Source organism: Bos javanicus, chromosome 3, assembly GCF_032452875.1.
Source record: "Bos javanicus breed banteng chromosome 3, ARS-OSU_banteng_1.0, whole genome shotgun sequence".
Taxonomy (NCBI): domain Eukaryota; kingdom Metazoa; phylum Chordata; class Mammalia; order Artiodactyla; family Bovidae; genus Bos; species Bos javanicus.
The window spans coordinates 25,457,672-25,482,809 of NC_083870.1; the positions used below are offsets into that span (position 1 = coordinate 25,457,672).

General features: G+C 40.0%; 1 protein-coding gene across 6 annotated transcripts in view; it reads left to right on the plus strand.

Annotated features, from left to right (window-relative positions):
* SPAG17 (sperm associated antigen 17) overlaps positions 1 to 25,138 on the plus strand; it is a 252,618-nt gene that overhangs the window by 151,365 nt on the left and 76,115 nt on the right. For all 6 annotated transcript variants that reach the window (XR_009734982.1, XM_061409692.1, XM_061409687.1 and 3 more), the window contains 4 exons: positions 6,103 to 6,278; positions 10,261 to 10,378; positions 14,718 to 14,896; positions 15,476 to 15,635. Coding sequence is in view for 5 of the 6 variants with exons in the window: in XM_061409692.1 (XP_061265676.1) it covers positions 6,103 to 6,278; positions 10,261 to 10,378; positions 14,718 to 14,896; positions 15,476 to 15,635 (633 nt within the window). In the remaining variant the exon portion in view is untranslated. The remainder of the gene's footprint in view (positions 1 to 6,102; positions 6,279 to 10,260; positions 10,379 to 14,717; positions 14,897 to 15,475; positions 15,636 to 25,138) is intronic.

Genomic DNA, 25,138 nt, shown 5'->3' on the forward strand with positions numbered 1-25,138 from the left:
ATAAACAGTGCTGCGATGAACATTGGGGTACATGTGTCTCTTTCCCTTCTGGTTTCCTCAGTGTATATGCCCATCAGTGGGATTGCTGGATCATAAGGCAGTTCTATTTCCAGTTTATTAAGGAATTTCCACACTGTTCTCCATAGTGGCTGTACTAGTTTGCATTCCCACCAACAGTGTAAGAGGGTTCCCTTTTCTCCACACCCTCTCCAGCATCTATTGCTTGTAGACTTTTGGATCACAGCCATTCTGACTGGCGTGAAATGGTACCTCATTGTGGTTTTGATTTGCATTTCTCTGATAATGAGTGATGTTGAGCATCTTTTCATGTGTTTGTTAGCCATCTGTATGTCTTCTTTGGAGAAATGTCTATTTAGTTCTTTGGTCCATTTTTTGATTGGGTCATTTATTTTTCTGGAGTTGAGCTGTAGGAGTTGCTTGTATATTTTTGAGATTAGTTGTTTGTCAGTTGCTTCATTTGCTATTATTTTCTCCCATTCTGAAGGCTGCCTTTTCACCTTGCTAATAGTTTCCTTTGTTGTGCAGAAGCTTTTAAGTTTAATTAGGTCCCATTTGTTTATTTTTGCTTTTATTTCCAATATTCTGGGAGGTGGGTCATAGAGGATCCTGCTGTGATGTATGTCGGAGAGTGTTTTGCCTATGTTCTCCTCTAGGAGTTTTATAGTTTCTGGTCTTACATTTAGATCTTTAATCCATTTTGAGTTTATTTTTGTGTATGGTGTTAGAAAGTGTTCTAGTTTCATTGTTTTACAAGTGGTTGACCAGTTTTCCCAGCACCACTTGTTAAAGAGATTGTCTTTAATCCATTGTATATTCCTGCCTCCTTTGTCAAAAATAAGGTGTCCATATGTGCATGGATTTATCTCTGGGCTTTCTATTTTGTTCCATTGATCTATATTTCTGTCTTTGTGCCAGTACCATACTGTCTTGATAACTGTGGTTCTGTAATACAGCCTGAAGTCAGGTGGGTTGATTCCTCCAGTTCCCTTCTTCTTTTTCAAGATAGATCTTTTAAAAAGTGACAAGTGCCTTGCTGAAGTGGGCTGTAAGGTCACTAAGAACAAATGCAACATTCTCACAGTAATGCAGAAAGAAGCTGAAATTCATAGAAGTGTTAGATCTGCCCCTACAATGGCAAAAATGGTCTCTCTGGTTCATGCCAAAGTGCTTGCAAAGACAGAAAGCATTTTGTGTGTAGCTAAGGGCCATGGTGTGAAGCATGTCCCTGGGGGTAGCGAAATTATGGATGAAAGAGCACATAGCCTCTGTGAGCAGTGCTGTGGGGAGGTGAGGAGATCAAGAGGAAGGGGCTTAAGGGTCTTAAGAGATGGCTGCTTAGGTAGTAGAGTGTTAAAGGTCCCTCAAAAAACTTAAAGGTCATGGAACAATCAACATCAGCTGATGCCAAAGCAACATTGGTGTTTCCAGAAGACCTCGAGAAACTCACAGAAGAGAAAGTTCACTTTCCAGAGCAAGCCTTCAGTTGTGACAAAACAGGCTTATTCTGGAAGAAGATGCCCAATCGTATCTACATCTGTAACAGTGCCAGGTAAACCCTGGGGTTCAAGGCCTAGAAAGTTCACCTTACTCTGGGGCTATGTGGCCATACAGCAGGTAACATGATCAAGCCTAGTCCATAAGCAAACAACTCCTGGGCCAGAAGAACAAGAACAAAAATTGTCTGCCTGTGCTCTGGCCGCACAACAGGAAAGTTTGGGGGACAGAAGTCTTGTTCTTGGAGTGGTCCCTCCAAGGCTTCATTCTTGAAGCGAAGAAATACCTCGAAGAGAAGGGGCTGCCATTCAAGGGGTTCCTCTTAATTGGCAATGCTCCCAACCAACTGAATTTCTCTGCCTCATTGACAAGAAAGTGGAAGTGATGTTCCTGCCTCCTAGTGCTGCATCACTGCTGAAAGAAAGTGTGAAAGTGAAGTTGCTCAGTCATGTCCAACTCTTTGTGACCCCATGGACTGTAGCCTACCAGGCTCCTCCATCCATGGGATTTTCCAGGCAAGAGTACTGGAGTGGTTGCCATTACAGCCACTCAATCAAGGCATCATCAAGGACATTAAGACAACTTACATCCACCTTACCTTGGGGGAGATTCATGCTGTCCTTGGTGCTAACCTGGACTGCAGCATCATGGATTTACGGAACAGCTCCACAGTTGCGGTTTGAACTGTGTTTATTGCAGAGTCTGTAGGTACCCTGAAGCCTGAGACAATCAGTGCATGTTTGAAGCCATTATGGAATGAGGTGGTTGATGGTCTCAACAACTCCCCCACTATTGATGTAGAAATCATCAAATATCTCAAATATCTGAATATCTCAAATGTTGAAGGGAAGATGGGGGGGGGGTGCTTCCTCTGACATGGTCTAGAATGATGTCGAAGAACGTATAGAAGAAGATAAAAGAATCCTTAGCAACAAGGAACTCAAAGATCTGCTGACGTCTTCTGCAGATCTGTGATGATGCAGAAAATTTAGAGGAAGCAGAGCCATCAATTTGAACACTTGAAAAAATGGCATTGACTTTTCAATAGGTGCAAGTGTTAAAGGATGTGATCCACAAATACAATCCTTTTTTGGACTGAAGCCTCTGTGTCACCCAAGGTATAACAGCATACCTACAACCACTGCAAGACTTGTTTGATGATACATAGAGAAGGAAGAAACAGCTTCCTCTAGCAATGATTCTAACTAAAGCATCTGCAGTTGTGAAGCCTAGACCTTCAACACTTGAAGATCCTCAGCCTTCAACCTCCAGAGATCCTGACATTAGTGTTACTGAGCCTCCTCCAAAGTGTCAGTGTCTGCAACTGGAACTCAGTTATCTGGACTGAATACCTTCTGACATCCTGTCATAAGGCTTAACTCAGCCTGATGCCTCACCACTTACCAACAGGGCCACACACCTCATCAACTCACCACATTGGTACCATAGACACGATATAGCGATCATCATCATAGTCATCATCATCATCATCCAAGGGAATCGAGAGAAGAACCAGGGTTATGGGGAGTGTTAGCACCGTGTGTATGTGTGTGTGAGAGAGAGAGGAAGAGAGGGAATGAATAAATAGTTTCTCTATAATTATATTTTCTATATATACTTGTATTTTAATATTTTTTGCATCATTAAATAAAAGCAATCTGTAACTGTTGAAAGAAAAGGTTACATTGTTGATGTGTACCATACAGTTAAGCCTATGATGGTTGCATAGTTGTGACTATACTGAACATAAACATACTTTTTTCCCTTGTCATTTTTCTCTAAATGATACAGTATAATAATTTTGTACACAGCATTTACATTGTATTAAGTATTGTAAGTAATCTTTAAATGATTTAAAGTATATGGGAAAGTGTCCACGTGCTTAGTCACTCAGTTGTGTCTGACTCTTTGCAACCCCCATGGACAATAGTCTGCCAGACTCCTCTGTCCGTGGGATTCTCCAGGCAAGAATACTGGAGTGGATTGCCATGCCCTCCCCCAGGGGATCTTCCCTACCCAGGGATCAAACCCAGGTCTCTCGCATGGCAGGCAGATTCTTTACTGTCTGAGCCATCAGGGAAACCCAAAGGTTAGGAATATTCTGGATGGGATGTATCCAGTAAGTTTTTATATTGTTATTAGCCCAAGAATACTGGAGTGGGTAGCCTATCCCTTCTCCAGGGGATCTTCCCAACCCGTGGATCAAATCAGGGTCCCCTGCATTGCAGGTGGATTCTTTACCAGCTGAGCTACCAGGGAAACCCCAAAATGGCCTTAAACACTGCCAAATGTAGATGATTTTTCAATTAAAGGGAGAGAATATCAACACTTCAACAGCCTGTGCTCAGGCTCACAGGCAGCATATTCCTTCACATACCAAGAGGATTGGGTGTTGAAATGGACAGTGTGAAAGACCCCAGCCTCCTGCTCTTACACCTCTCTATGCAAATAAATACTATACCATTTTATATGGGACTTGAGCATCCACGGAATTTTGGCAACCCATGAGGGTGTCCTGGAACCAACCCCTGTGGAGTTGAAGGATGACCATATAAAGTACAGCTTGTATGAAATGTTTAGTATCAAATGCCCTTCTTCTAGGTTCCCACAGTGCTCTGTGCTTTTGCTAACACAGGCTTAACATGCAACATTGAACACCTGAGGCTCTCTTGATCTGAATTGCCATTTCAAGTTCCTGTTGTGTCTTTCATCACTGGTTACCCAATTCGTGGTGCATAGTAATAGGTACTCAGCAAATATTTGCTGATTGAGTAAAAGGATGGGGATGAGAGGGAGGAGTTTCCAGCTGCGTCCAACTAGGTGCCATTCACTGCTGATATTCCATACTTCCTATGAGTCAGGCATCTGGTTACATCTACTCAGAGAACTTGTTGTCTAATGGGAAGAGAAACCATAAATACTTAGATAACTGCATAAGTGCTAAAAATTATATATAAACCTAGTACTGGGGACAGCCAAAAAGTACTTGAGAGAGAAGGTATATAGCACCTGAGATAGGACTTTATAGCTGAGTAGGAACTATCCAAAGGAACAAGGAAAGGAAATTCTGGACAGTAAGAACCATTGGTATAAATATACAGCTGTGTAAAAGCATGGCCTCTTTATAGAAAGATGAGAAGTTGAGTGTGACTAGAGTGGAAATGGATGAGCATTGGGTGTCCTTTAAGATTAGTGAGCACTGGAGGTTTTTAAGTAAGAAAAGGAAAATGATATGAAAGATTTTATTTTAGGAACATAATTATAGTGATAGTTTGGAAATACACCGAGGCAGTGGTATTAGGAAACTGCTACCAAAAAAAGCAAGAGAATAAGAATTTGAATTAAGGTGGTAGGAATGGATATGAGAGGCATAATATGAGAGCAATATCTGAGGACTCTGTGAACGGCTGGATGTGTGGGGGAGTCAAAAAGAGAAAATGCAAATGATCTCAATGTCTAACTTGAGAAACAAAGTGCATAATTGATCATGACATTGACTGAGGTTGAGAACATAGGAAGGAGGGTTATCTGCTTGGAAGAATAGAGGCTTATTGATTTTGAAATATCTCCAGTACCACAAGCAGAGGGGTGATATCTAAAAGCAGTTGGAAATACAGATCTGGAGCTAGATATGTAAACTTTGGAGGTATTAGCATGTAGATGACAGCTGGAGCCCCAGTAGTGAGCAAGATACTCAGCTCTAATACAGATAATAAAGGTTGTCAGCCCTGACTTATCACCATCACATGTGGTGTTTCACAACTATAAATGCCTGGGCCTCCTCCCCAGAGAGTCTAACTCAGTAGGTCAAGGTGGGAGTCTGAGAATTTTTTTAAATTCTGTAAATAATTATTATGGGCAACCAGGATTGAGAATATCTGTTGTGTGATGAGAAGAGGAGTGAAAACCTGGGACTACCAACTTTCAACAACAGGAAGAGTTAGTAAAGGAGACTGAGGAAAAGTGACCAGAGAGGTAAGATGATATCCAGGTGGGGGTGTTACTTGGGAACCCAGGAAATATAACTCAAGACGTAAGGGAGGCTCAGAAGTTTCTGACACAATTCCTCCATGGATTGCCTCTCCTTTCACAATTCTGCATTAAAATCCAGAATAAAATCAGTCTTCTGCAAGAAAACTTATTTTATCATGTCAGCTAGAAATTATTCTTTTCTAAATTTCCTTGTTTGCATCACTTATTATGTTCCTAAGGTCTGTCTTTCCCTTTATTGTTCACTGCTCCACACGTTTACATATAAGAATCTATCAATAAATATTTCTCAAATAAATGAAGAGATGGTTACTGCCCTATCATTAGGAGTTTACAATCTAGATGGGGATGGAAGAACGTGTGAAATAATGACTCAATCAAATGTGTCAAAGTATTAAGGGCCTCAAATTTTTAAACTACGATTTTGATCTTAAAATCAACTACATTACCCCCTGAAACCTATACAATTGATAAATGCTACTAGCAAGGTAAAAATTGTCATATTGTATAAATATTTGAGATGTAAATTTTATTTAACAAATATATCAAATATAAATGTCTAATTTGCTTGCTTTTTTCCTCTTTCTCTTATTATAGAGGATAAGGATCCTAACTTGGAATCTATGTTGAATATCCCATCAGTACATACTCCAACAGTAATTCCTGTTATAGTGAGTATTCCTCAAGGCAAAGGAAAAGGGAAAACAAAAGGCAAAGAAAAACCCAAAGAATCTCTTAAAGAAGAGGAGCACCCAAAAGAAGAAGAGAAAAAGGTAAGTGGACCTTGCCATGGATTCCCAGATTCTGCTTCTGACTCAGTGTTAACTTTTTTAAGATCATGATTTATGCCAATAGTGTTCTTACAGTGCATATATTTCACTGTTCAGATTAACACTCCTTGTACTTTCTATTTTAAATGGACAAAAGAGGCCTGCACACAGGAGTTGAATTCCCACACTGGGAGACATGTTGTCAGTCATCTACAAACTGTCTCAGGTCACTCATTCCAAACTTAGAATAACTAATTCAACCATTTCCCCACATTGGATCTTGGAGGTTCTTTGCTTTAGGATTATAAAGTTCCTACCATTCCTTATTTTTAATACTTCATTTAGTTCCATTGAGATAAACAACAATTGGAAGAGGAGGATCTTTAACTAAATAGTGGAAACACTTCTATTTGGTAGATTTGGACTTAGATATTGATGAGCTTTAGCTTACCAGGTGGCGCTAGTGGTAAAGAACCTGCCTGCCAATGCGGGAGGTGCAAGAGACATGGGATCGATCCCTGGGCCAGGAAGATCCTCTGAAGTAGGGAATGGCAACCCAATCCAGTATTCTTGCCTGGAAAATTCCATGGACAGAGGACCCTGGCGGGCTACAGTCCATGGGGCCACACAGAGTTGGACATGACTGAGCAACTGGGCAATTGATGTGCTTGGAATTCAGCAAGACTAAAGGACAATCCTGAATACTAAAGGGCTTCCCTGGTGGCTCAGAGGGTAAAGCATCTGCCTGAAATGCAGGAGACCTGGATTCAATCCCTGGGTCAGGAAGATCCCCTGGAGAAGGGAATGGCAACCCACTCAAGTACTCTTGCCTGGAAAATCCCATGGACAGAGAAGCCTGGCGGGCTACAGTCCATGGGACCGCAAAGAGTTGGACATGACTGAGCAACTGGGCAATTGATGTGTTTGGAATTCAGCAAGACTAAAGGACAATCCACTTCAAGTTAAAGAGGGATGGTACAGGGAGGAAGGAGAAAGGAGGGTTCAGGATGGGGAACACTTGTACACCTGTGGCAGATTCATGCTGATATATGACAAAATCAATAAAATATTGTAAAGTTAAAAAAAAAAAAAAGAATAGAGAGCCCAGAAATAAGCTCACACACCTGTGGTCAATTCATCTTTGACAAAGGAGGCCAGAATATACAGTGGGAAAATGACAGTCTCTTCAACAAGTGATGCTGGGCAAGTGGGACAGCCACATGTAAATCAATGAAGCTAGAACACACGTTCTCCCCATACAGAAAAATAAACTCGAAATGGCTTAAAGACTTAAACATAAAACAAGATAGCATAAAACTCTTAGAAGTAAACATAGGCAAAACATTCTCTGATGTAAATCATATCAATGTTTTCTTAGGTCAGTCTCCCATGACAATAGAAATAAAAAATGAAAGCAAATAGGACCTGATCAAACTTAAAAGCTTTTTCACAGCAAAGGAAACCATAAACAAAATGAAAAGACTACTTAGAGAAAATATTTGCAAGTGATGCAACTGACAAGGGCTTAATTTCCAAAACACACAAAGAGCTCCTACAACTCGACAAGAAAAAGCAAGCAATCTAATTGAAAAATGGGCAGGAGACCTAAAGAGACATTTCTCCAAAGAAGAAACACAGATGGCCAATAGGCACATGAAAAGACAGTCAGCATCACTAATTATTAGTGAAATGCAAATCAAAACTACAATGAGGTTACCACCTCTCCGTAGTCAGAACAGCCATCAAAAAAAAGTCTATAAATAACAAATACTGACGAGGGTGTGGATACCTCTACACTATTGGTGGGAATGTAAATTAGTGCAGTCACTATGGAGAACACTGTGGAGGTTTCTCAAAAAACTAAAACTAGAACTAGCAGATGACCCAACAATCTCTCCTGGGTATATATCCAGACAAAACTATAATTCAAAAACACATGCACTCCTGTGTTTATAGCAGCACTGTTCACAATAGCTAAGACTTGGAAACAATCTAAGTGTCCATTGACAGATGAATGAATAAAGAAGATGTGTGTGTGTGTGTAGTGAAATATTACTATACTACTATATATATCACATCTACATATGTATATATTTATATGTATGAAAGTGAAAGTGAAGTTGCTCAGTCATTAACTCTTTGCAATTCCATGGACTGTAGCCTACCAGGCTCCTCCATCCATGGAATTTTCCAGGCAAGAGTACTGGAGTGAGGTGCCATGCCCTCCTCCAGGGGATCTTCCTGACCCAGGGATCAAACCCAGGTTTCCTGCATTGCAGGCAGACGCTTTACCATCTGAGCCACTATATATATATATATATATATATATATATACACACACCTACAGTGAAATAATACTCAGCCAAAAAAAAAAAAAAGAACAAAATAATGCCATTTGCAGCAATGTGAATGCAACTAAGGATTATCATGGTAAGTGAAGTCAGAAAGAGAAAGACAAATATCATATGATATCACTTATATGTGGAACACAAATGAACCTATGTATTAAACAGAAATTGAATCAGGAACGTTGAGAATAAGCTGGTGGTTGCCAAGGGAGAGTGGGTGGGAGAGGGTTGGATTGGGAGTTTGGAATTAGCAGATGCAAACTAGTATATATAGAATGGGTAAATAACAAGGCCCTACTGTGTAGCACAGGGAACTATATTCCACATACTGTGATATACCATAATAGAAAAGAATGTGAGAAAAGAATATATATGTGTGTAACTCAATCACTTTGCTATATAACATAATATTGTAACATAACACTGCAACACAGCTGTAAGTCAATAAAAACGAATAAATAAAAGTTGAAAGTTATGGGGTTTGAATGTTACTGAGCCTCTACACCATATTTACACAGCTTTACTGGATGAGTTTTCTCAAGCTCAGATGCTCCTCGTTAAGTGAAAATGTTGAAGTGTTGGAAATAGTCCCAGGTAATTCATCAACTTAGCTGAAAGCAATTTGGTGGCCAACCAATTGGTCTACCCAACATTTTTTTTTTTAATTAACTATAATGAAGGAATAGGGGATAATGGTTCTGAATGTAATGACAGATTTGTCATGGCATGTTTGTGTCTTTGAACAATACTGTTCATTTTACAGAAGTTCATAAGCGTTTTCCTCTTAATTTTGCTGTGTTTGTTATTAATTGATTTTTAGTTGACAATTCAGATTTTATTCTCTGCTAGTAACAAAGGCAGAACCACCTAAATGATCAGTAATAGAAGACCACAGAGAGTAAATTAAAGATTCAATCCTGGGGGATCCGTTGGAATGATTTTGGTGGTAAGCCACTAAGAAAGTCAATTGGAAAAACTGAAATGATTATTGTTGGAGATAACAAATAACTTTTATCCTAGAGTACACATAACCAAACAAGGAATTCAGGCACAGTTAGCATAAAATCATTTACAATTTGTTAAGTAGACACACCCAAGCCCTCATTAAAACTTATAGTCCTTTTTATTGTCTTTATTTTCTTTTATTGTTTTTACTTACTACAAAAGCAATGCATGCTCACTATAGGAAAAAAAAAAAAAGATGTATATCCTAATAGCTCTAGCTATTATGTCTCTAGCATCCAAACTGTGAGAATCAAACAGAAGGTGCTGGGGATCTTGGTCAGCCCTTACACCTATATGCCTATATGAGGCATCTTTAAAGGCCTAGTTCAAGTCCCAACTTCTTTATCATCCTTTCCTAATCAGTCTTATTAACTTTGATATCTCCCTTTTCTGAGGAAAGATGCCAACCATTTGGTACTAGTATTTAGCTGTTTCACACGTCTGTGTGTTATGCTACAAGAAAAATATCAGTTGCACAGTAGAGAGACATCCTTATTAGGCTCCCTTGCAGGGCCCTATAGTCCTGTGAAAGTCATATTCTAAGTATTCAGCAAGTCCTTGTTTAGTCATAATAAATCAATAACTCATTTAGAAAATGATAGGAAATTATTCACATGTTGAATGATTTACAGGAAGCAGAAGAACCAGAGCCTGTTTTACAAGAGAGTCCTCGTGCTCCCATCTTCCAAAACCTGAATGTGTCTTGCCCCAATGGGCTCCAAGTGACCTTCACTGGGCAAGAGTCCCCAGGTGAGTGCTGGCCAGGGGGATGAGGAGGCAGGGGAAGAGGGAAGTTACATAGAAAACACTTGAATCACCATTGCAACTGTGTACTTTCCTGCCAGTTAGATATGTTTGTTGATAATGAATAATGGGCTAATAGTAACCACCATTTGTGAGCACTTACTCTGGGCCAGACACTATCTAAGTACTTAACATACATGACAGAATACAACTACTGTACTCTAAGTCCTAGTAGTTTCACTTCACAAAATAAATGGAGACAGCAGAAGATTCGGTGTCTTTCCCCGTGTCACTCAGTTCCTAAGTGGCAGAGATAAAATGCCATTCCTGGTCCAGTGCTGGCAAAGCTAATGCTCTTCATAACTACAATGTGTCTCTGTGCTCTTGCCTCTACAAAGGGCCACATATACAGAACGTTGCTGATCTAATCAAAGCAAAGGACAGTGAGCACAGAGTAGACAGAGATAAGTGCAGGTTAAATAGATGAGGAAAACCGGTCTTGCTTCCAGGGAGCAGCATATACTTTTAGAGGGCGTGTGCACGCTAAGTTGCTTCAGTCGTGTCTGACCTCTTGCAACCCCAAGGACTGCAGCCCACCAAGCTTCTCTGCCCATGGGATTCTCCAGGCAAGAACTCTGGAGTGGGTTTCTGTACCCTCCTCCAGGGGTTCTTCCCAACTCAGGGATCGATCCTGTGTCTCTTGCATCTCCTGCATTGGCAGGTGGGTTCTTTATCACTAGCGCCGCCTGGGAAGCCCATACTTTTTATCGAGTTTATGGCACCTTATTAAGATGAATAAGTACAATAGGACTTCTTTAACTAATCCAATGCAGGGAGGACATCCATAGTGGTGATTTGATTTGAATATCATTTAAATGGAGACCCACTATTGCAGTAGAATTAGGAGAGGCAACAAAGCAAGCTGCTGAGCTGGGATTCGGGTTCTAATTACTTGTATAGCCCTTATAAGAGCTTACCGCCTCAGGGCCATAGTTCCCCACTTGATAAATGTTACATTGTATCAGTGATTCACATTTTTTTCACAACCAAATACCTTCTTTATATAATTCATGTGTGTGTGTATGTGTGCATGCACTCAGTCACTCAGTCAAGTCCAACTCTTTGCATCCCCATGAACTGTAGCCCACCAGGCTCCTCTGTCCATGGGGTTCTCCAGGTAAGAATTCTGGAGCAGGTTGCCATTTTCTACTGTAGGGGATCTTTCCGACCTAGGGATGAAACTTGTGTCTCCTGCATTGGCATGAGGATTCTTCACCACTGAACCACTTGGGAAGCACCCCCCTGTAATTCCCTTATGTATTCCATATTTGAAAAGTGTATCCATCAAAGATAAAGAGTATGCTAATTGAAAAACAATTGAATGGTATATTCACTTGCCAGCCAAATAAGAAGAAACAATATTGTAGCTATTATGTCTTGGTTTTACTTTTCATTAGGCTTTCTGAATTATTAAAAATAGACTCTGGACCTTTGTTTCTATTTCTGAGAATTCCTAGTGGTCCGTGTTTTCCATGATGGGATCGACTGTGTGTGTTACTACGACTGAAGGTCCTAGAGGGTCTTCCAAAGTCAAACATGCTATGAATGTACTGAGGGATATTGTTTTCAAGTTCAGAGACATAATTGTTTGCTGCTTGTTTTCTTGGTTCTGTTATCAAACCACAGCTTAATACTTGTTTTACCTGTCTTTTCTGTTAGTTTCATTTCCTAGTCTGATGTTTTCATCTTTGTGTTAGAGTGGACAATGTAATTAATAATAACTCTGCCTGGCACACATAATCTTTCTAAAATGTTCCATGTATTGCGTGCTAAGTCACTTCAGTCGGGTCTGACTCTTTGTTACCCTATGGACTGTAGCCCTCCAGGTTCCTCTGTCCATAGAATTCTCCAAGCAAGAATACTAGAGTGGGTGGCCATGCCCTCCACTAGGGGATCTTCCTGGCCCAGGGACTGAACCCACATCTCTTGCATCTCCTGCATTGGCAAGCAGGTTCTTTACCACTAGTGCCACCTGGGAAGCCCATGTATTATGTATATTCTAATTCAAGTCTGAACATAATGACAACATAAACATCAAAGTAGCACTGGCTTCATAGGATCAGCCTAGGGCAAGGGAATGGAGAAGGCAATGGCACCCCACTCCAGTACTTTTGCCTGGAAAATCCCATGGACGGAGGAGCCTGGTAGGCATGGGGTCGCAAAGAGTCAGACACAACTGAGCGACTTCACTTTCACTTTCCACTTTCATGCATTGGAGAAGGAAATGGCAACCCACTCCAGTGTTCTTGCCTGGAGAATCCCAGGGGCAGGGAGCCTGGTGGGCTGCCATCTATGGAGTCGCACAGAATCGGACACGACTGAAGTGAGTAGTAGCAGTAGGGCAAGGGAAAGAAGGTGACATAGTGTAAGAAGAAAGAGCCTAGAAACTCGAGTTCTTTCCAGGGTGACCTTGAACAAGTTATAACCCGCCACCCTGAATTTCTTCATTTATAAAACAACATTATCTACTAAACAAGATTGTTATAAATATTAAATGATAAAATACTTTCTGATCTGGAGACTATTACTGCAGTGTTAGGTTTTCATTTGCTTGATTTTAGTTGTGGTAGCAGTGGCTGTTTTGCAGTATAAAGGAAAGGCTGAGCACAGAGACTTTCTTTCAGATCTTAGCTCTTACTAGCTGTGACCTTAAAGAAGTTTCCCTCCATTAATTCATCTGAAAACTCTGGAAAATGAAAGTGTCTGCCTTAAAGCATTGTTGAGGTAGGCTGAACAAAATTCATATCAAAACATTTAACATGTAGAAATATATGAACAGATGTTTATTAGTTTTTTATTATTCCTTCTTTGACTTGAAGGGTACCATGAAGGATGCTCCTTCAAAAATATTTTCCCACTAGCCCTACATAGTCCTTGAAATGCCATCATTTCATATTAGTAAACCACTTTATTTTTCCTCCAGAACCAATAGCATTTTATTTTAATACAGAAAAATATAATAGATAATAGAACATACTCATGTGACAGCCAGACAAAATATTGTTTTCTGTGATACTTTAATAAAAATATTTTTTAAAATTGCATAGTTGTAGCCCCAAATTTCCCACTATGTTCTATTCCTTTTCTTTCTCCTCTAGTAAACAAGATTTAGATTTTTGTGCAAGTAGGTTTGTACAAATATGCTATATGTATGCCTTTATAATAATAAATAATGTGAGTGATGCAAAATTTACACAAATTATATTGTAAATATTTTTCTGCAAATAGCCTTTTTATTCAATCTCTATTTTGGATATCCAAGATGATACACATGTATCAAATAGCTTTATTTTAAAATGTAGATAACATGTAATTAAATGAAGAGACTGTGATTTTTTAATGTACTCCATCACTGATAGACATTGGATTTCATGTTAGTAAATGACTTTTTAAATGGAGAAGAGGAAATTATTCAATTAGCAAAACCTGAGTAGGTGCTGTGTGCCAGAAATTCTCAATAATAGTACTTTCCTTTGGAGGGATTGATTAGGTGCTTTTCTCCTTGATTGCCAGTTAAGAGTAGAACCATGAGAAAAATCTGGACTTGGTTAGAGATGAGAGGATTGTGTTAATTTTGAAAGATGGTAAGTGATTAAAAAAAAACGGGCCTGAGTGAATGATTTCTCCTGGGGCTCCAGGCGACTTGGGGAACTGCCAGGGAGCATTGTGCATCCCTGGAAGAGAGAGAAAAGAAGAGGATGAGAGGAAAATACCAACAGGAAGAAAAGGCAATATCTAAAACAACATACCTGCTCCCTTCCTAATTTTGTCCTGAAATGTCCTGAACATCAGTAGAGAGAATGGCTAGTACATGAAGAAAGTACCTGTTAAGTAAATGGCTTTATTTACTACATATGACAGTAAGAAAGGCAGCAAAAAGGGACTTCTCTGGTGGTCCAGTCGCTAAGAATCTGCCTGCCAGTGCAGAGGATGCAGGTTCCTGGTCTGAGAAAACCAGGATGCCATGGAGCAGCTAACCCTGTGCATCACACTACCGAGCCTCCACACCTAGAGCCCGCGGTCTGCCGCAAGAGAGGCCACCGCACCAAGAAGCCCACGGACCTCAGCTGGAGAAAGCCAAAGCCGCAAAGAAGGCCAGCACAGCCATAAGAAAATAGTTTTTTTAAAGGCAGCAAATAACCCATATTTGGGCCATCTGTCATGACCTGAAAACTGTCCTAAGTATCCAGATAGAAACAAAATAATGAAAAACATTCAGAAGATGAAATTCCAGCCACACAGCATTGCCCAGTTCACAGTAAGCCCTTTTTCTTCTCTTTTTAAGATCAGTGTATTGTAGATGAGGAACCCACTTGGGATATCATGGTCCGACAGACCTACCCCCAGAAGGTGAAGCACTATGAGTTCTATAAAACGGTGATGCCGCCGCTGGGGCAGGAAGCATCGAGAGTTATCACCAGTCAAGGCACTGTTGTCAAATACATGCTGGATGGATCCACACAGGTAAAGGAATATATTAAATTTCTCTTTCCTGCCGCAAAGTAAAATACAAACAAGCTGGAGGTGGGTCATAGTGCCATGACAGGGGAGAGAAACAACTCATTTGAAAAATGAATGATGCTTTAAAAATGACAATGAATGTTATCATGGGAAGAAAAACACTACCTTAGATGGTATACCTACTAGACAGATACTGACAGAAGCTAAGTGTCTGAATGTGATGAAGTTTTAAATGTAGTCATTAGAAAAATTGAAATAGGGTGAATCATTTCCCAATTACAGAGAGGAAGGGTGAAGAATGGAAAATCATAAAGTCAAACTGATGAAATACATGAAATGAAAATAAAACAGAAAGTAAATGGAAAACAAAGTAATATCATTGTTTTGTATTATAGTGTTATTGGCTCTGTGGTCTCTGAGCTCCAGATCTCTAAATCATAACATGCTTTATACTACTGGATCTGCAAGTCAGCAAGTTGCACTTCACTGAGTTATTTTTAACCTATTGCAGTTTGACACACAGTGCTGTTAACCAGGTTCTTCCTCGTTTCTTAGAATGCTCCCCTTTGGCTTTTTCTTCAGATTCTCTTTGCAGATGGGACTGTGAGCAATAGTCCCAATTCAGGGCCTGTCAGTCTTCCTACTGACATGCCCGCCAGTGCTCACAGTGCTGACTTGATGGACACGATTTCCCAGCAGAAATCGGAAACAGCACCATCGGAGACTGTCATCACCAAGAAAGGTAGTAACTGAAGCCTCTCAATTTATAATGGATTTAATCAATCCAATAGTTTAATAAATGCTTGGTATTATCATTACTATTATTATGCTTATCTTTTTGTTGAATAAATGCATCAACAGGAATCACAGCACTACACATTTCTTGATCACTTTGATCTTTTTGTAATAAATAGCAAACATTTTCCTATGTCATTATGTACTCTGAAATGGTGGTGGTGGTGTTTTAGTCACTAAGTCATGTCCAATTCTTGCAACCCTAGGACTGTAGCCTGCCAGTCTTCTCTGTCCATGAAATTTTCCAGGCAAGAATACTGGAATGAGTGGCCATTTCCTTCTCCAAGGGATCTTCCCGACTCAGGGCTTGAACCTGGGTCTCCCACACTGTCGGCAGATTTTTACCAACTGAGCCACCGGGACGATGTTAGCTCTAACACCTGGGCTACTGTTTTAGGGTTAGATGAACAATCAGTGATATCAAGGTTCTGGGTTGGCTTCTCTGTCCTCTTTTCCTCAGAATAGCAAGAAGACGACGTCAGCTCCAGGTATGAGGTCCTCATGTCGTAACTTCCAAAGCAGAAAGGAAAGAGGGCGAAGAATGCCTATAATGTGTGTAACTGAGTTACTGTGCTGTATGACAGAGATTGGCACAACATTGTAAATCAATTATACTTCAATTTTAAAAAGTAAATTTTAAAATGAAAGGGAAGAGGGTGAACATATGAGCTTTCACGTGTCTTTTTTTCCTCTTTCTTTTTTACTTTTTAAATTATGAAAGTATGATAGCACATTTACAGGAAACTTGGAAAATACAGAACAAATTTACATACAGTTCCACTATATATTGCAATTATTTTTAAGTAGGTAAATTAAGATTTTTAGTATAATTTGTATCCCACTATTGTGCGAAAATTGTTTAAATCTTGATTATGTTGAATTGGTTCATGGTGCTTTTCAGATCTACCAAATCCTTCTACATTTCTGTATATTCATTCTATTAATTTCTGAGAGTTTGATGCTGAAAGTTCACGTCTTTCTTTATCAGGGAGAAAAATGCCTCCAGAGTCTACCAGCAGCTCCCCCTCCCCGCCCAGGTCTCCTCTTATATCTCATTGACTAGACCTGGATGGGGACCTAGGCTGGGGAAACAGCATCCGGCAGTTTTGGCTTTTCTCTCAGGAGATGAGCACTGCTAGTAGGGAGAAAGGAAGGTGGAGAAGAGCTGGGTAAGCAATCAACAGTGTCTGTCATGATCTAAATTACTTGTTCTCCTCTGAGACAATTGCAGTGTATACCCTACCTCCAGCACAGTATGAAAATGTCTACTTCCTCACATCTTTGCCAAAGCTATGGTCAGTCTTCTCATCTCGCTCAGTGTGAAAGGGAATTAATGCATCTTATTATATTATTTTGCCTTTCTTTGATTACTGGTGAGATTAAACATTTAAAGATGCTTATTGCTTTTTTTTTTCTTTTTGTGAATTTTCTATTCACATCTTTCCTTGGTTTACTGTTGAGATGCTCATCATTTTCATTTTAAGAAATCCTTATATATAGGAAATGTGTGTTTATGTAGCAGGCACAATTCTGTATACTTTAAAATATTAAATCAGCAAATCCTCACAACGGCTCTGTGAGGTATATATCTATATATATCTTAATAATTTCAATTTACAGACAAGGTAATTGTGACACAGAGAGGTTAAGGAACTTCCTTGAGATTTCTCAGCTTGTCAGTGGTAAATTTGGGATTTGAGTCAGGGCAACTAATCCCTAAATTACACTGTCATGCATTACAAGTTTTTCTTAATGTCTCATCAGTTCAGTTCAGTTCAGTTGCTCAGTCGTGTCCAACTCTTTGTGACCCCATGAATCGCAGCACGCCAGGCCTACCTGTCCATCACCAACTCCCGGAGGTCACTCAGACTCACGTCCATCGAGTCAGTGATGCCATCCAGCCATCTCATCCTCTGTTGTCCCCTTCTCCTCTTGCCCCCAGCCCCTCCCAGCATCAAAGTCTTTTCCAATGAGTCAACTCTTCGCATGAGGTGGCCAAAGTACTGGAGTTTCAGCTTTAGCATCATTCCTTCCAAAGAAATCCCAGGGCTGATCTCCTTCAGAATGGACTGGTTGGATCTCCTTGCAGTCCAAGGGACTCTCAAGAGTCTTCTCCAACACCACAGTTCAAAAGCATCAATTTCTTCGGTGCTCAGCTTTCTCATATGCCTTCAATAATCTGTGAGACTGAGAGTTAATCTTTTTTTCTCAAGTTTACAGCTCACCACGGTATCCAGGAACCCTCCTAGGAAGGCAAAGTGAATTCTTTATTGTAACTCAAAATTTAGAGAAATACTGGGTCATGCTTCCCAGGTGGTGCTAGCGGTAAAGAACCCAGCTGCCAGTGCAGGAGACTAAAAGACTTGGGTTCTATCCCTGGTTTGGGAAGATCCCCTGGAGAAGGAAATGGCAACTCACTCCAGTATTCTTGCCTGCAGAATCCCATGGACAGAGGAGCCTGGCAGGCTATAATTCATGGAATCGCAAAGAGTTGGACATGACTTAAGCGACTTAGCAGCAGCAGCTATGTCATGCTAAGTTGCTTCAGTCTTGTCCAACTCTTTGAGACCCCATGGATTATAGCCCACCAGGCTCCTCTGTCCATGGGCTTCTCCAGCAGGAATACTGGAATGGGTTACCATGTCCTCCTCCAGGGCATCTTCCCAACCCAGGGATCTCTTTTACTCCCCGCATTGGCAGGCAGGCTCTTTACCACTAGCACTGCCTGGGAAGCCCCCTGCAAAAGCAACTCATTCCTTTGGTCTCTATAGTAGTTCTATTTTGCTTTCTTCTATAATGTTTTCCACAGTGACTGTATCAGTTTTATTTCCCCCAGTAGTGTATAAGAGTTCTTTGTTCTCCATACCATCTCCAGCATTTGTTACCTGTATTCTTTTTGATGACAGCCATCCTGAGAGGTGTGAGGTAGTATCTCATTGTGGTTGATTTGCATTTCTCTGATTAGGGATGTTGACCATCTTTTCATGTCCCTGTTGGCCATCTGCCTTTCCTCTTTGGCAAAATGTCTATTCAGTTCTTCTGCCCATTTTTTAATCAGTTTTTTTTTATATTGAGTTGTATGAACTATTTATATATGTTGGATTTTAACTCCTTATCAGTCATATCATTTGCAAATATTTCCTCCCATTCAGTAAGTTGTCTTTTCATTTTATCAATGGTTTCCTTTACTATGCAATATCCAAAAAAAACCCAAAACCAGTCATTCAAGAAGATACATGCCAATGTTCATAACAATGTTATTTACAAGTGCCAAGATATGGAAGCAACCTACGCATCCATCAACAGATGAATGGATAAAGAAGACGTGGTAAGATGTGGTACATATATACAATGGAATACCACTCATCCATAAAAAAAGAATGAAAATGTACCATTTGCAGCAACATGGATGGACTTTGAGGACTTTATACTAAGTGAAATAAATCAGATACAGAAAGGTAAATGCTGTATGACATCACTTTTATGTGAAATCTAAAAAATACAACAAACTAATGAATGTAACAAAAAAGAGGCAAACACAGGTATAGAGAAGAAACTAGTAGTTACATGGGGAGAGGAAAGAGGAAAAGGACAGTGTAGGGGTGGAGGATTAAGAGGTACAAAATATTAGGTATAAACTTAACTACAAGGATATATTGTAAAACACAGGTTATATAACCAGTATTTTATAATACCTATCAATGAAACATAGCCTTTATTTTTTTTATTATTTTATTTTATTTTTTAACTTTACAATATTGTATTGGTTTTGCCATATATCAAAATGAATCCGCCACAGGTATACATGTGTTCCCCATCCTAAACCCTCCTCCCTCCTCCCTCCCCATACCATCCCTCTGGGTCGTCCCAGTGCACCAGCCCCAAGCATCCAGTATCGTGCATTGAACCTGGACTGGCGACTCATTTCATATATGATATTATACATGTTTCAATGCCTTTTAAAAAATCATGAATCACTATATTGTATACCTGTAACTTATATAATATTGCACAGCAACTGCACTTCAATGAAAAAAACAATGAAATAGATTTTTCTTGGATAGTAGCAGAAGATTCCTTGTTGGAGAAGTGGATGAAAGTATTCCTATAGCTTTCTAGACTTCCCAGCTCAATAGCTCTCTCTCTTATGTCTACAAGAGGACTTGATGTAAGGGTGGTCTGCATAGCTGCTTCTCTAATTGCCTGATTCCAAAGTCTTCTGTCTCCAGAGCAGTTTGTCCAGATTTCTTCACAGCTCTTAAATCTAAGGTGACACAATCTCTCGTTTTTAAACTTACCATTTAGTAACTAATTCGTGTCCAACTCTGTGACCCCATGGAATGCAGCACGCCAGGCTTCCCTATCTTTCACTGTCTCCCAGAGTTTGCTCAAAATCATGTCCATTGAGTCAGTGATGCCATCTAGCCATCTCATCCTCTGTTACCCACTTCTCCTCCTGCCCTCAGTGGCATCAGGGTCTTTTCCAGTGAATTGACTGTTCACATCAGGTGGCCAAAGTAGTGGAGCTTTAGCTTCAGCATCAGTCCTTCCAATAAATCTTCAGGGTTGATCTCCTTTAGGGTTGACTGGTATGATCTCCTTGTTTTCCAAGGGACTCTCAAGAGTCTTCTCCAGCACCACAGTTCAAAAGCTTTGATTCTTCAGCACTCAGCCTTCTTTATGGTCCAACTCCCACATCTGTACATGACTACTAGAAAAGCCATAGCTTTGACTAAGCAGACCTTAGTTGGCAAAGTGATGTCTTTGCTTTTTAATATGCTGTCTAGGTTTGTTATAGCTTTTCTTCCAAGGAGTAGAAAAGTGAAAGTGAAGTCGCTCAGTCGTATCCAACTCTCTGAGACCCTGTGGACTGTAGCCCACCAGGCTCCTCAGTCCATGGGATTCTCCAGGCAAGAATACCGGAGTGGGTTGCCATTTCCTTCTCCAGGGGATCTTCCCAACCCAGGGATCGAACCCAGGTCTCCCGCATTGCAGGCAGACGCTTTAACCTCTGAGCCACCAGGGAAGCCCAAAGAGTAAACATCTTTTAATTTCATGGCTGTCACCATCCACAGACTTTATTTTTTAGAGCAATTTTAGTTTTACTGGAAAAAAAATAGCAGAAAGTAGACAGAATTCCCAAAGTCTCCCTCTCTTTCAGGCTCAGTTTTCCCCTATTTTTCCCATCTCGAAAGTGTGCTACATTTGTTACAACTGAAGAATCAATGTTGACACATTATTATTAACTCAAGTCCGTATAGTTTACATGAAGGTTCTCTTTTTGTGTTGTACAGTTCTATGAATTATTGCAAATATATGTCATGAATCCATCATTTCAATATTATACAGGATTGTTTCACTATCTGAAATATCCCCTAGGCTCTACTTATTCAAACTTCCCCTTTCCCTGACCCTGACCCATCCCTGCCTAGAACACCTGGCAGCCTCTGATCTTTTAATTTTCTCCATTGTTTTCCCATTTTGAGAATATCACATCATTGGAATCAGATAACATGCAGCCTTTGTAGACTGTCTGCTTTCACTTAGCGATATGCATTTAAGATTCCTCCAAGTCTTTTCATGACTTGGTCGTTCATTTCTTATCACATAATAATACTCCACTGTATATATGTGCAGAGAAGGCAATGGCACCCCACTCCAGTACTCTTGCCTGGCAAATCCCATGGACAGAGGAGCCTGGAAGGCTGCAGTCCATGGGGTCACTGAGGGTCAGACACAACTGAGCGACTTCACTTTCACTTTTCACTTTCATGCATTGGAGAAGGAAATGGCAACCCACTCCAGTGTTCTTGCCTGGAGAATCCCAGGGACGGGGAGGCCTGGTGGGCTGCCATCTATGGGGTCGCACAGAGTCGGACACGACTGAAGTTACTTAGCAGTAGTAGTATATATGTGCAGTGGTTTATCCATCCACCTATTGAGGGATATATTGATTGCTTCCAGGTTTTGGGAAATTATAAATAAAGCTGCTTATGAACATCTGCATTCATGCAACTGTGTAAGAAACTTTATAAGAAACATCCAGGGCCTCTTCCAAAGAGGCTGCACATTTTTGCACTTTCATCAGCAATGAATAAGAGTTCCTGTTGCCCCCTGTTCTTCTCAGCATTTGGTATTGTTAGTTTTTGGGTTTTAGCCCAAAATGGTTGTCTGAGGATGCTTTACAAATAGCTGAAGAAAGAAGAAAAGTGAAAGGCAGGAGACAAAAGGAAAAATATTCCTTTTAGTAAGGAGAGAAAAGAAGGCCTTTTAAAATGAATGATGCAAAGAAATAGAGAAAAACAATAGAATGAGAAAGACTAGAGATCTTTTCAAGAAAATTGGGGATATCAAGGAAACATTTCGTGCAAGGATGGGCACAATGAAGAAATAAAGAAATGATGAGGACCTAACAGAAGCAAAAGAGATTAAGAAGAGGTGGCAAGAATACACAGAACTGTTAAAAAAAAATTCTTAATGATCCAGATAACTATGATGGTGTGATCACTCACCTAGAGCTGGACAAATGTGTGAGGTCAAGTGGGCCTTAGGAAGCATTACTGTGAACAAAGCTAGTGGAGGTGACATAATTCCAGCTGAGCTATTTAAAATCCTAAAAGGTGATACTGTCAAAGTACTGCATTCACTATATCTGAAAATTTGGAAAACTCATTAGTGGCCACAGGACTGGAAAAGTCAGTTTTCATTCCAATCCCAAAGACAGGTAATACCAAAGAATGTTCAAACTACTGCACAACTGCACTAATTTTACGTACTAGCCAGGTTTTACTCAAACTCCTTCAAGCTAGGTTTCAGCAGTACATGAACCAAGAACTTCCAGATGTACAAGCTGGGTTTAGAAAAGGCAGAGGAACCAGAGATCAAATTGCCAACATTCATTGGATTATGGAGAGAGCAAGGGAGTTCCAGAAAAACATCTACTTCTGCTTCATTGACTGCGCTAAAGCCTTTGACTGTGTGGATCACAACAAACTGGAAAATTATTAAAGAGATGGGAATACCAGACCACCTTACCTGTTTACTGAGAAAGCTTCATGTGGGACAAGAAGCAATAGTTAGAACCAGAAGTGGAATGATCTGGTTCAAAATTCAAACTGGTTCAAATTGGGAAAGGAGTATGACAAGGCTGTATATTGTCATCCTGCTTATTTAACTTATATGCAGAGTACGCACATGCTCATTAAGTTGCTTCAGTCGTGTCTGACTCTTTGTGACCCTACAGACTGTAGCCCACCAGGCTCCTCTGTCCATGGGATTCTCTAGGCAAGAATGCTGAAGTGGGCTGCCATTTCCTCCTCCAGGGGATCTTCCCAACTCAGGGATCAAACCCATGTCTCCTCCATTGCAGGCAGGTTCTTAACCTGCTGAGCCACTGGGGAAGCCTCACTAATTATTAGAGAAATGAAGATTAAAACTGCAATGAGATACCGTCTCACACCAGTCAGAATGGCCATCATCCAAAAATCTACAAATAATAAATGCTGGAAAGGATGTGGAGAAAAGGGAACCCTCTTTTATTGTTGGTGGGAATGTAAACTTCAACAGCCACTATGGAAAACAGTATGGAGATTCCTTAAAAAAGGAGGAATAAAACTACCATATGAGCCAACAATCCCACTACTGAGCGTTCACTCTGAGAAAACCATAATTGAAAAAGACACATGTATACCTAGTGTTCATAGCAGCACTGTTTACAGTAGCTAGGACATGAAAGTAACCTAGATGTCCATCAACAGATGAATGGATAAAGAAGATGTGGGGTGTGTGTGTGTGTGTGTGTGTGTGTATACATACAATGGAATATTACTCAGCCATAAAAAAAAAAAAATTTGAGTCTGTTCCAGGGAGATGGGTGAACTTAGAACCTATTTTGTGAAGGTTGAGTGAAGTAAGTCAGAAAGAGAAAAACAAATATTGTATATTAACATATACATATGGAATCTAGAAAAATGGTATTGATGAGCCTATTTGCAGGGAAGGAATGGAGATGCAGATATATAGAGAGAAGGGACTTGTGGGCACAGTGGATGAAGTAAAGAATGGGATGCTTGGAGAAATTAGCATCGACATATATGCACTACCATGTGTAAAACAGATAGCTGGCGTGAAGTTGCTATATAATACAGGGAGCTCAGCCTGATGCTCTGTGATGACCTAAAGGGGTGGAGTAGGGGGAGGGGAGGGAGGCTCAAGAGGGAGATGATACATGTATAATTATGGTGAATTTGCATTGTTGAATGGCGGAAACCAACACAGCATTGTAAAGCAGTTTTCCTCCAAATAAAAATTAATATCCTTTGGTTTTTTTAACTATGTAGAAATGTACAAAGAATTATCACTTCACAGACTATACAGAAACAGACAGTAGGCCATATTTGCCCTATATTCAAACTTTGACCATTTTTATTCTATATCCTTACAGACTTTTTAATGTACAATGTCAATTTATTCAGTAGAAGTATATTTAAAGTTTTTGAAAGGGTAGAATAGCTTCTTCACTCCTTATCATTTAATCCTTATTTCTTTAAATCTGAAATAATTAAGTCCTTTCATTGTTTTCAGATTTGCTTTTGTATATTTTGAAAATATGATTTTAGATACTTACAAATGTAGAGTTGTTTTATCTTTATGAGCAATTTAACATTTTTATCAGTATACAATGACTTTTTATTCTAGGATTCTGTTTTTTTGCCCTAATACTGATTTTGCTTATATTATTATAGCTACACCAGCTATTGTTTAGTACTTTCCCAGTATAACGTTTTCCACACTTTATTTTACTTTCTGTGGTTTATGTTTAAAAATGTCTCTCATGAACAGTGTGCATGTGTGTTCATTTGCTTCATTCATGTCTGACTCTTTGCAATCCCATGAAGTATAATCCACCCAGGCTCTTCTGTCCATTGGATTATCCCATCAAGAATACTGGAGTGGGTTACCAATTTCCTCTTTCAGGGGCTCTCCCTGACCAAGAGAATGAACCCCCATTTTATGCAACTCCTGCACTCGCAGGTGGATTCTTTCTCACTGAATCACCTGGGAAACCCCCTTGTGAGCATAATATCAGTCAGTCACTCAGTCATGTCTGACTCTTTGCGACCCCATGGACTGCAGCATGACAGGCTTCCTTGTCTATCACCAACTCCCAGAGTTTGCTCAAACTCATGTAGGTGTATATTTTAAAATTAGATGATTCTGTGTTTTAACTGGAGATTTTAGGCTACGTATTACATACCATATTTTCTGAAAATATCTTTATGTTGTCCTCATTCTTAAAGGGGCTTCCTAGGTGACCCAGTGGTAAAGAATCCTCCTGCCAATGCAGGAGACACAAGTTAGATCCCTGATTCAGGAAGATCCCTGAGAGAAGGAAATGGTAACACACTCTAGTATTCTTTCCTGGGAAATCCCGTGGACAGAAGAACCTGG